The sequence below is a fragment of the Mixophyes fleayi genome, chromosome 4 (assembly GCF_038048845.1).
Source record: "Mixophyes fleayi isolate aMixFle1 chromosome 4, aMixFle1.hap1, whole genome shotgun sequence".
Classification (NCBI taxonomy): domain Eukaryota; kingdom Metazoa; phylum Chordata; class Amphibia; order Anura; family Limnodynastidae; genus Mixophyes; species Mixophyes fleayi.
The window spans coordinates 34625013-34637695 of NC_134405.1; the positions used below are offsets into that span (position 1 = coordinate 34625013).

The 12683-nt window shown below is 38.7% G+C and overlaps 1 protein-coding gene across 2 annotated transcripts in view; it reads right to left on the bottom strand.

The window, feature by feature from the left end:
• LOC142151177 (venom factor-like) overlaps nt 1-12683 on the bottom strand; it is a 141384-nt gene that overhangs the window by 81420 nt on the left and 47281 nt on the right. For both annotated transcript variants that reach the window (XM_075206542.1, XM_075206543.1), the window contains exons 15-17: nt 4990-5119; nt 4023-4097; nt 3379-3579 (exon numbers count right to left, since the gene is read on the bottom strand). In XM_075206542.1, the coding sequence (XP_075062643.1) occupies nt 3379-3579; nt 4023-4097; nt 4990-5119 (406 nt within the window). The remainder of the gene's footprint in view (nt 1-3378; nt 3580-4022; nt 4098-4989; nt 5120-12683) is intronic.

Genomic DNA, 12683 nt, shown 5'->3' on the forward strand with positions numbered 1-12683 from the left:
TTGAGTCTTTACTTGTAAATGAGCGAGATGTGAACTTTTGCAAGGAGCTATTGCTCAGCAAGTTGGCCGCTGAACTGGGCCTCGGCTTGACGACGTGTCCTCCTTCACTTTCTCAAGCTGTTGCTCGTAAAAAATTAAATTTCCAAAAAAGAAGCAGGGAAGACACAGGGGGCAGACGAGAACAATTTAACATCTGGGCTGGTTTGAAGGATTTTTCAAAAAAATGTGTCACTTTGCCCATAACTCCATCCAATATGAGTATAAACATGCAAAGGATGGTGGAGGATTACTTTCAAGAGGTAGTTGATATGGAAATGTCAGACAGTCCCTTTCCTTACTGGGAAGAAAAGCAGGCCATTTGGAAACCCATATACAAACTTGCTTTGCAATACCTAAGTTGCCCACCCTCCAGTGTGTACTCTGAACGAGTGTTCAGCACAGCAGGGAACTTAGTCAGTGATCGCCGTAGAAGGTTACTTCCCAAAAATGTGGAGAAAATGATGTTTATAAAAATGAACTACATCTTCCACGAGGAAGGCCTTCACCATCCAAGACATCCAAGCACTGACTGTTCTCTAATGGCGGATTCAAGCGGCGATGAATTGATAGTCTGTGATGATGACGTACACACTGATGAGGGTGAGGATTAAGCTGAAGATGATGCCGATAACATCTTTTTAAAACTTTCTATGTAAGTGTAGGGTGCAATCTACCCCCAAAGAGGAAAGGGACTTGTGGCATTTCCATATCACATACCATCTTGAAAGGCTGCTGTTAGGGCAATTTATCCTTAAGGGTAGGGTGTCATAGACAGAGTGACCCTAAACTGGCTTTGTCCATTTTTCATAATATTGTACAGTCTATAATGGCTGAATTTTTGGGTATTTTATACAAGTGGAGGGGGGTCTAGAGAGACAGAAACCAAACTGGCTTTTTCCATGTCAATTAATATTGTACAGTCTATAATGGCTGAATTTTTTGGTATTTTATACAAGTGGAGGGGGGCCTAGAGAGACAGAGTGACCCCAAACTGTCTTTCTCCATGTCAATTAATATTGTACAGTCTATAATGGCTGAATTTTTTAGTATTTTATACAAGTGGAGGGGGGCCTAGAGAGACAGAAACCAAACTGGCTTTCTCCATGTCAATTAATATTGTACAGTCTATAATGGCTGAATTTTTTGGTATTTTATACAAGTGGAGGGGGGCCTTGAGAGACAGAAACCAAACTGGCTTTTTCCATTTCTTTACATATTTAACTATAAGTGTAGGTTGTAATATACATTCAAAGAAGATGGCTGCATTGCCAATATGCATAGATGGAGAGGAAGACAATCTGTTTTGTGTGTAGAATAGGCCTACCAACGAAGAATTAAACTGTTTTTTTGGATGATTTATTACCTCAACAATTAGATTACTTGTCTCTAAAACATTTGGAGCACTAAATTGGGTTAATTTAGGCCCAAAAACATGGATTTTCCAAAAAAATAGCAAAACAAAACCAAACAAAACCAAAACCAAAACCAAAACACGCAATGGCGGTTTTGCAAAAGCAAAACCAAAACCAAAACACGACGGTAATCCAGATCCAAAACCGAATCCAAAACCAAAACACGGGGGTCAGTGACCATCTCTAGTTAACAGAGAGAACACAGAATATACACAGAACACACAATATACACAGAACACACAATATGCACATGCATATCTGCAATATAAAGTCCCATCAGAACGCATGCAAAAGAGAAATTCTCTAAAATAAATTAACAGCTCATAATATTATAATCATTAATAAAAATATGTTTTAAAAACATTTTTAAAATTATTTAAATTGATTTACTTTTTTTATATTAAATACATGAATCAGGAAGCACTTAATGCGTACTAGCTTTTTTTTAATATTCTGCCAACTTCACTAGGAAGTGGACAGAATTCGGTCCAAAATTCTCCGGGAATCGCGGCACGTGGCGCCGCCCCTCGCTGTAAAATGCTGTGTTTGCGTCATTACGTCACAGGGGGTGCATGCAAAATGACGTGATTTTTGGAGCCCCACCCCCTGCATGCCCACCTCCCCCCGGCAGCTCCCGGATGCCACCTAGAAGAAGTTGGCAATTATGCAGTTAGCACTTACACCTGTCTTGCAGCTGCTGCAAATGACACTACTAAAAAGAGGATACTTTCGAGAAACCCAGGACTTCAATTGGCGGCACCTCTGTTGGAACACCCTAGGCAGGCCCTTACCGTATATTGCCTCCACCACCCTTTTCCATCCCTGTTCCGCGTTTCAATTCTAAGGCAGTCAAAGTGTCATTTGCATTCAGACATGAATTGCATCCACTTGTATTCATTGGAGTAAGGTCCATTTCCAAGCATGCGCAGATTGAAATCCCGCAAGATGCGGCACGTAAAGAGACTTACGTCTGAACGTGAATCAGGTCCTAAATTTTTTAAGTTGGAAAGATTATTTTTCTGAGTCAGGCTCCTGATGCCCTTAAATCATCAGAAATATTTCTAATAGTTTGCTAAACTTGTTTTACTGTACCCAGTAAAATGGAGAAGTTGGTATCCCATAACACTGACTGCTTTCCATGTGTCTCCACACTGTCCCATCTTACTCCTACCCCCTTTCCTACCTCTACTTCCTTGGTCCACGTCTTCCCCATCCCTTCTGCTCAATATCCTTACCTATTTCAACCTATCCTATCACCACTTCCACCCCCCACTTTGTCTGTTTAGCCTCCACCTGGATCTCTAAGCTCATTGTCCCTTTAGACCAGAGGTGCCCAAGTTTAGTCCTCAAGGTCTACCAACAGGTCATGTTTTCTGGATTTCTGTCTGTAGAAACAGGTGGGATAATTACTGACCCAGCCAAATAGATTAACTCACCTGTGCATGATTAATGAAATCCTGAAAACATGAACTATTGGTAGCCCTTAAGGAATGAACTTTGACACCTCTGCTTTAGACCCTATTTCCTCTCATTACCCCATCCCTCTAGAATGTAAGCTCTCATGGGCAAATTCCTCTAACATATGTGTTATGCCTGTCCACTTACTGTTGTCCTTGATTGTCCCTGTCAAGTATTATGCTGAATTATTTATATTTGCTATGCAATTTGCGCTGTTAATAGCATCCATGTATTTATTATTCTGCTGTGTACCCATGTACATGTTATTATATTTACTGTTTTCATATATGTCATATCTGTATGACTATGTCAGGTGCTATGGAATCTGTAGCGCCACACAAATAAATTATGGTGATGATAATAAGTGGGTGTTTCAATTAAACATCCTTTATCTGTATGGATATGCATGGTCACACTTATCAGTTAGGTTTCATTATAAGATTAATTTTCCTGTGTCATATCTGCTCACTTCTGTCCAAGTCATCCTGGTCTTTCAGCTCCTTCTCTATCTTCAGTTTCAGTTCAATGGATCTGCAGCAGTCCAAGAAGGCTTCCACACACTTCTCTCCATCTTGGATGAGGAGAGCCCGCCGCTCACAGCTGTAGCCCATAGGATTGGAAACCATACCGTCACTGCAGCATTGTTTCTCCAGGGCTTCATAATTCAAAGCTAAACAAGAAAATCAAGAGGTACATTTTATTACATATAACCATATTACTAAAGCTGAAATGTCAACAGTATTGGCTTGCCCTCTCTGCCAGTCACTACACTGGCTCCCTGTCCCCTACAGAATCCAATACAAACTCCTCACCCTTTACATTAAAACCCTCTCCCTAGATGTCCAATCTAATTTCCATCCATGTCAATGTCATGTTTAACAGTAGAAGTGCCATGAAGTTCAATTGGCACCCTCTTTGTCACCGGTAAGCAGATATCTGCAAATGTGGTCACAGCCTGGTCACAATTGATTACTTACGTATAGCCTACCCTAGGTTTTATAGGATAATTAGAGTGAATTCCAGATAGAATGAGGTGTGACAGAGATAGGTCAGACAGAAAAGTCATGACACAATGACACAAACTGTGACTTCTTAGCTAATTTCTCCTCTTACCTTTCTTGTCTTTGTATTCCATCAGTGCTGCGGATGATCGTCGCCTACGTTTCTTACTAGCTTTGCATGATGAATCTAGGCATAAAGAAGGATATCCCACAAGATGATCAATATCAAGTAAAGTAAAATCAGAACATTGTCAGAAAATAATCATTTTGTTCTGCTAATACCGATAACTCCTGGATAGCTTGATCATCAGTACTGTAAATAATACTAATCATCAATTAGAAAATGTATTTCTCAGATAAACAGTGTACGTTTTCTACATAAATAAATGTAATTAAATGGAAATTTCCAACTTCTTAAAAATGTCCTCTTGGGGACTTATTCAGGTATGTGTATATGTATCAATTACTATCACTTCATAATTGAGTTTATGTTTATTTATGCTGAAATCAGTAATTGATTGTCTGAAATCTCTAATATCTCTTTTCTATTTTTCTTCCAATTCATGAGATTGTGATGAATTCAATTGTTTGTTATTTTAAACACACTAAATACGTCACTGAAATTAATGTGAAAAGCTCTATATATGTATAAAAGTATTTTATTTATTCCATCTAAAGCAATCTCAATTATCTCATACCAGTGAAAACATTGTTTGATGATTTGTACTGTGATTTACAGATTGACCATACGTAGATTCCTCTGATAAATTGGTTATTGCAGTGATCTTCCAGTGTCTGATGATTTATTTTTATTTTTTGTGGGGGTATTGAAAACTTGTAACTTATAGGACAATATGCCTCTAAAAAGATTTGCAAATTAGAAAATTAAACTGTAAAATAGTGTTTTTAGCCCTGTTTTTTACAAATTAACTTTTAGTAGATCCATTGCTTTTCCCCCATGAATAATTTGCCTTTTTAGAACAAACTTTTACTTATTAAGCAACTGTATGAGGCTGGATCTGTAAAACTGTGAAAATGTTTTAGCTAATTAAGCCCATGCACTATGATCACGCACATACCTGATCTCTCTTTTGTGGTCATTCCAAAATTTGTCTGTACAGCAAGTCCAGCATCGTAAAACACCCCCATATTATTAGCTCCACTTCCCGGGGTACAGCCAATGTCAGACTTCTCCACAATGTCCCAAACCTTAGAGATGGGGAAGAAGCGGAAACTTTTTTTGGGAAAAAAAGGTAATATTGTACTCAAGGAACAAACTTTTTCATGCCAGCATAAGTAAAATGATGACATTAGTTTGAACACTTTCTATAGAGAAGTGTGGAAGAGAGTGAGTATATGTAATATAAATTTTGATCTCGTTTCGCCAAATAAAATTAAGAAACATTTTATGTCCAGCAGGTGGTAAAACACAGTGATCTAAATTGGTTGTTTTTCTCAGTTTATTACATGTACAGTTAAACACTATGAAGACTATTGGGTAGATTTACTAAAAATCATGTTTGGTGGCAGTTTTAAGCTGTCACACATTGCTGGCGGTTTAGTATTCCAAACCCCTGCATTTCCTATAGTGTGGTTTCAGGCTGGGATGTTAAACTTCTGACTACGTGTGACCGATTGGAAACAGTTGAACTGTCGGTGGTTTGGTCAAAACCAAACATCAAATACCTGCTTCTGATTATCTAAGAAGCTCAATGATGTTGCTTGAGATATTTTTCCATTCACAACATAAGAGGAAGCCTAATTTATTTACAAATTATGGTGAAACCATTATTTATTGACAAAAAGGCAAACTTTATTTATTAATTTATAATTAACTTATGGGGCAAATTAAATTTTTCATTATATAAAAGGGGGAAATATTATGGTATTATATTATTATATTATATTATTTTCTATTCTTTTTTTCAATAATATTTTCAAAATTTGGTTATTAATCATTGTGTCCCAGTGTTTATTAAATGTTTTACGGTGTTTTAAGTACCTTAATTAAATTAATTGATATAGTATATTCAAGAAATTTTCAAAAACATCCCGTCCTTATCTGGATGTTGCATTGTTTCTGTTTCCAGGTAATTGCCATAATTAATTGCCTCATCTAAAGTATATTACTTATAACGCTTGTATAAAAGTGTATTCTTTGCTAATTAGATTATTAGAATTATTAGAGAAAAGTCTACAAGTTCAATGCAATTCACCTTTATGAATGATATTGAGGCATTTTTAATAATGATTGCTGTCCTCAAGTATTAAGTTTCACCAAGTTTCACCAAATACTATAACCTTCATGTATACATTCAAATCCAAAAAGTGAATACTTGTGTTACTCAATTAAAATGTGAATGATAGAGTTAATGCTAAATGTTGTAAATATAATACAAAAATGCTCAAAACATGAAATATCTCTTTCCAAGAGAATTAAAATATCATCAGTAAATCTGCACCAAAAATTACATTAACTTTAAGAGGATAGATCTTACCATAAATATTATTTTTGCCAATAACCTAGAAAGCTGAATGGAGAACAATAATAGCATATAACAAACACACATATACAGGGCGCTAATATATCTCAATTGTCCGGTCGAGATGCTGTTATCCAGAGCAGGATCTGGACCTGCTAAAATAGGTAAAAACTAAAAACTATGAAGGATAGCACAAAAACTCTAATCGGCAGAGGCAATTGCCTCTGATGAAATGGCAACGGAGTTCCGAGAAACTTTTCAGGCAGACTGCACGGACTGACTAATGCACACTGGAGTTGCGGAGCTCTGGAGATCCGGAAACCTGCTCTACATACCCCGGGGTAGGACTTCATAATCATTGCCGCATATGCGGTTGCAATTGGTCTGGTCCGAATCTGTACGGGCTTACTCCTAAGCAAAGAACGGAGGACATTAAGTCTGGCTCACAAATTGTAGTTACAGACTTGCACGTAACTTATGCAACGTGTTGGCCAATTATCTCCCTATCCAAATAGGAGATATAGAAGCGGAGAGTGCAAATCAATAAGTCCGGCTTTTATTGGGAATCGAATTCTTTTATAAACTGTCAATTGTTCTATGCCGCTCAGGTCTTGTATATTTACACATGTGATCACAAGGAGAGCGATATCACACACACATCTATCTTTGTGGAATCGCCCTATGAATCCATCTGGATTATGTTAACATTTGACCTCTATTATATGCGGTGTTCCTGAAAGCAGGCAGATTTTCTATTACAACATATACTCTGATATTGTCACAGGCACTAGGAGTCTTTGCCCAGGATATCACCAGATGTAGTCTTACCAGAGTAGTGTATACACACAGTGGTCCTCTGATAGCAGGGTGACTAGCGGAACAGGAGAATCAGCAGATGGTGAGAGGATGCTAAAGGAAAGTCTATGACTAGCAGCAACTGGTTATGGATTAGACAATATGAACACAAGGATCTTGATGGACGTGAAATCGCGAGGAAAGTCAGTGGTCTGCGTACAGCAAGTTGTACCACTGCTATAGTGAGAGGAATGTCCGGGGATAGATAGGAGGTAGTGAAGTCAGTGGTCTGCGTACAGCAGGTTGTACCACTGCTTGTAGTGATGGGACTGGTTCCAGGTGCACGTAGGTAACGGGGAAGTCAGTGGTCTGCGTATAGCAAGTTGTACCACTGCTTATAGTGAGGAAACTTGTAACTGGTGCCAATAGGAAACTGGGAGTCAGTGGTCTGTGGTCAGCAGGTTGTACCACTGCTATAGGTGAGGATAGGCACTAGTGTAGATGAGTGGAACATCAAAGGTAACACGGAGAGCACAAGGAACTTGATTCCAAATGGTATATATAATACAATAGCAAATGACAAGCGCTGCTTGAGAGATACAAAGTCACTACTGAGATCCAGGTCAAATGAGGCAAAGTCAATAGCATCTATAACTTCGTGAGATAGAGGACTCCGTAGATGAGCAGAACACAGTCCAAGCGGATATCCAATAAACTGGTAAAGTCAATAGAAGGTAAGCATACCGCGATTCAGTTGAGCAGGCTGTCAAGAGAGAAACACAGGGATAGCTGAGCAGCTGAACGCCGACACGAGTAGAGGCCACAGGAGAGTGGTAACGGTAATCCGTGTCTGTGTAGCACACAGGCAGAGAACTTGACACGAGTGGAGCAATGATGATTCTTGCGGAGGTCAGCAGGAATTGAAGACACGATGAAACACAGGAGAGTTGAAGCGGTCTGGAAACCGGCAATGCTGTAGTCAGGAATCAGCTGGAACTGAAGACACGATGAAACACAGGAGAGTTGAAGCGGTCTGGAAACCGGTAATGCAATAGTCAGGAATCAACTGGGACTGAAGACACGATGAAACACAGGAGAGTTGAAGCAGTCTGGAAACCGGCAATGCAATAGTCAGGAATCAGCTGGGACTGAAGACACAATGAAACACAGGAGAGTTGAAGCAGTCTGGAAACCGGCAATGCAATAGCGAGGAATCAGCTGGAGCTGAAGACACGAGGAGAAACACAGGAACACCTTCAGAGACTCACAGGGAATGAGACTCCAAGATCAGGCAACGAGGTAATGACCACAGGTGCTTTAAATAGGGAGTGTCACCTGATCAACCAATTAACTAAAAGCAACAGGTCTGAAGGGTTCATAGAGGCTGCGCATGCGCAGACCATCAGGATGGCGGGCGGCCACGGTTCATAATAACGAGAGAAGAGGCACTCACGGTCCGGTGAGTGACAGATATCAGGTGTTGTTGTGGCAAGCAATGAGCTGCACAGTCAGCGTTTTATGTACTTTTTATTATTGAATGTTTATATTTAACACCAGTGTGCATTATAACATTGTACATATATTTTCTAGTCCATGCTGTTATCCATTTTCATTGGATTTTTATTTGTGTTTATTAAATATTGTGCCAATTAGAATGGAGGACAAACCCATTGCTATGCCCTTTAGTTGCCATCAGTTTAATTGAAAAATGATGGCTCAATATCCATAAAATACTAACAACTAAATGTAATTTTTATTTTGGAATATTGATATTTATATTGCAGGCAATATTGAATTGCCTCCACACATTGTTTGTAATGTATGCATGTATACAAGCAATAGACATCTATTGCAGCCCAAAATTAATTGTTTTTTCATACCATTAATTCACCACCTACACCTCTCTATCTCACTCTACTTCATCTAAATAACCTCACACTATATCTATATCTGGCTTCCTAAACAGTCGCAGTGATTGAAAGTCATTGTTTTTAAATAATCGATATTCAAAGAATGTCGGGATCCCGAGATTCGCACTCAAGATGTCGGGGTAAGTGTTGTCGTTGTAGTCATATATGGGAATATCTGATGTAAAGGTGGGTGAAAACCTAGGATCCAGTGGCCATCAAGCAGTAGATGACTCATACCGCAAAAGACAAGGATGTTTAGGAGGGAGATTAGGAAGGCTGACTTTGTAGAGATAGGAAAATGTGCAAGTGATTCTTTGACAGAAAGGAGAGCAGGGAGGTGGGAAAAATGTAAAAAGTGCAATACTAAAAGCAACAGACCCTTGCATCAAACGTGTTAGGAAAAGCACATGGAAAAGAAAGCCAGTGTGGTTTGCGAAAGAAGTAGCAAGTATTGTGAAAGCAAAAAAGATGGCCTTTAGGAAATAGAAGTAGGCTAAGAAAAATGAAGACAAAGAGGTGTATCATGTTAGATAAAAGTAGGCTAAGAAGGTAATCAGATGTTCAAAGGCACAAGTTGAAGAAAAAATGGCCCAGTCAGTTGTTAAAGGAGGAAAGGTGATAGCAGATCATCTTAAGAATTATTTTTGCTACACTACAGAAAGAGAGGGGAAGGGCCACAGTTAAGTTGCAAGTATATTCATAAAAATTAGGTAGCTGCAAGTACTTTTACTAAGGAGATAGTCCTAACAGAACTGTCAAAACTGAAGGTGGATAAATCAATGGTACTAGATTGGATACATCCAAGGATACTAAGGGTGCTGGTAACACCATTAATACAATTAGTCAACCAGTCACTAGCTACAGGAGTTATTCCAGAGGACTGGAAAAGAGTGAATGTAGTCCCATTGAACAAAAGTGGAAGCAAGGAAAAGGCAAGCATCTATTGATCAATGAGCCTTATATCAGTAGTAGGGAAATTGATGGAAACATTATTAACAGAAAGAGTTGTAGAATATTTTAAATCCAGCAACTTACAGGATCCCAAACAGCATGGATTTACTGGGGGAGATCATGTCAAACAAATCTTATTAACGTTTTTTGACTAGGTGACTAAAGTTATAGTTCAAGAGGGGCAGTAGATGTAGCCTATCTGGATTTTATTAAGGCTATTGATACTGTCCCATATCTCGGGCTGTTATATAAACTTGAAAGGTTGGAATTGGATTCTAAGATGATTGAATGGGTACGATCTTGGTTGCAGGATAGAAACCGGAAAGTTGTAGTAAATATAGTGCATTCACAGGAGGGAAAGGTCACCAGTGGATTACCCCAAGGATCTGTACTTGGACCAGTGCTTTTTAATATCTTTATTGGTGACATTTGAAATGGTATTTGAAGGAAAGTATCTATTTTAGCAGATGACACAAAGATATTCAATAAGGTAGGAGGGCTAAAACAAATGATTGATGATTTAGGTAAACTAATGGTCAAGAGAGTGGCAACTACAGTTTAATGCCTAAAAATGCAAAATAATGCACTTGGGTCTCAAAAATCCAAAGGCTAAATATAGTATTAATAGCACTATAATGGTAACTACAGTGAAGGAAATGTATCTAGGAATGACTATTTTAGGTGATTTAAAGTCAGGTAAGCAATACAGTAAAGCAATAAGAAAGGCTAGTCAGACTATTACTTGCATGGGATGATGAATTGGTAACAGAACAAAAGAAGATATAATGTCACTGTATAGGTCATTGGTATGGCCTCATCTAGAACATTGTGTTCAAATCCCCAAAAGGATATAAATACATTGGAGACTGCACAAAGATGGGCAGCTATAATGGTGCATGACATACAGCACAAAACTTACCTGTAAAGACTGAAAGATATTAATATGTATAGTTTGCTGCAGAGAAATGAAAGGGGGACATGATAGAAACTATCAAATATATTAAGGGTTTTAACCAGGTACAGGAGGAAATATTCTTCAAAGGACGAGAAGTATTAGAATACGAGGACATGCGCTGAAACATTAGGTAGGTTCAGAGGAAATATGAGGAAAATTACTTCACAGAAAAGGTAGAGGATAAGTGGGATAACCTTCTATCAGAGGTGGTAGAGGCTAAAACAGTATAGTAATTTAAACATGCTTGTGATAGACATAAGAATATCCTTACAAAGAACTAAGGATCAAACAGGGTTTGACATTACCATAGGTTAAAAAATGGGCAGACTAGATGGGCCAAGTGGTTCTTATCTGCCTTCAAATTCTATGTTTTTATTAATTTTAGGATGCCTTTAAGGGGGATTTAGGGGTCTATTTACTAAAGGGAGAAAAACCTGATCTCTGGAGAAAACCAGTATTTTTTATCTATCAAGAGCTTTCATCGCGTTATCGCTAAAAGTAGAACCCATCGACAAACTGATTCACTGGGGATCTCCTGGCAAAATCTTCCTGCTAAAAAACATCATTGAGCATATTAAAGAAGGACTGTGACATTTTTGTTATCACCACATCATAGTAAATAGACACACAATTAAATTCTTGAGACATACACTTTTAGGAATTACCTTGTCAAACTTGCATCTGAGTGAGATGGTAGAGTTAAGTCTATTACTTCTGTAGCAACTGAGTCCTTGTTATTTACTTATCATAATATAATAATAATAATAATAATAATACATTATTATTATTTATTTATAAGGTGCAACAAGATTTCTGCAGCTCTGTACACAATACAAACAGTAGACCATATAGGGTAGAACAGTATAGAACAATAAATTAATAATACCAAGATAACAGAAGTTCCAGGCATAGTTGTTATAGTGAAGTTGGAGCAGAAGAATAGGTATAGAAACAGGAGGGAAGAGGGCCCTGTTCATAAGAGCTTACATCATAAAGGGAGGGCAGACAGACAGCAGGCACAAAGGTGAGTCAGTAAAGGGGATCTAACATAGGAGGAGTGAGTAAAGGGGGCCAGGAAGTGAGAGGTGATGAGAACGAGCAAGGAGAGAGGGTTAGGTGGATGGCTGATAGACTTTGAGGAACATGTGAGATTTAAGTGCCCGTTTGAAGGAGGACAAATTAGGAGACAGTCAGATGGAGCATGGGAGGTTGTTCCAGTGGAGGGGAGGCAGCAAAGGAGAAGTCTTGGATTTTGGGGTGGGATGAGGTGATCAGAGTGGGGGAGAGGCAACGGCGATTGGTGTTGGGAATGGGATGGAGTGTGAATGGAGAGGAGGTTGGATATATAAGGGACAGTTGAGTTGAAGAAGGCCTTGAAGCTGATTGTAAGGAGTTTGAAGAGTATTCTGTAGGTAAAGGGGAGCCAGTGTAATGCAAGGCAGAGAGGGGAAGCAGAAGAAGAGCAGCTTGAATGGAAGATAAGTCTTGCAGCCGTGTTGAGTATAGAACGAAGGGGATCAGGGAAGGCCGGTGAACAGAAGGTTACAGCAATTAAGAAATGATGAGTGCATGGACAATGGTTTTGGTGGCATCCTGAGAAAGGAAGGGTCAGATGAGGGCAATGTAGCATAGTTAGTTATTTCTATTTACATATGGGACATTTATTAAATCCTAAGGAA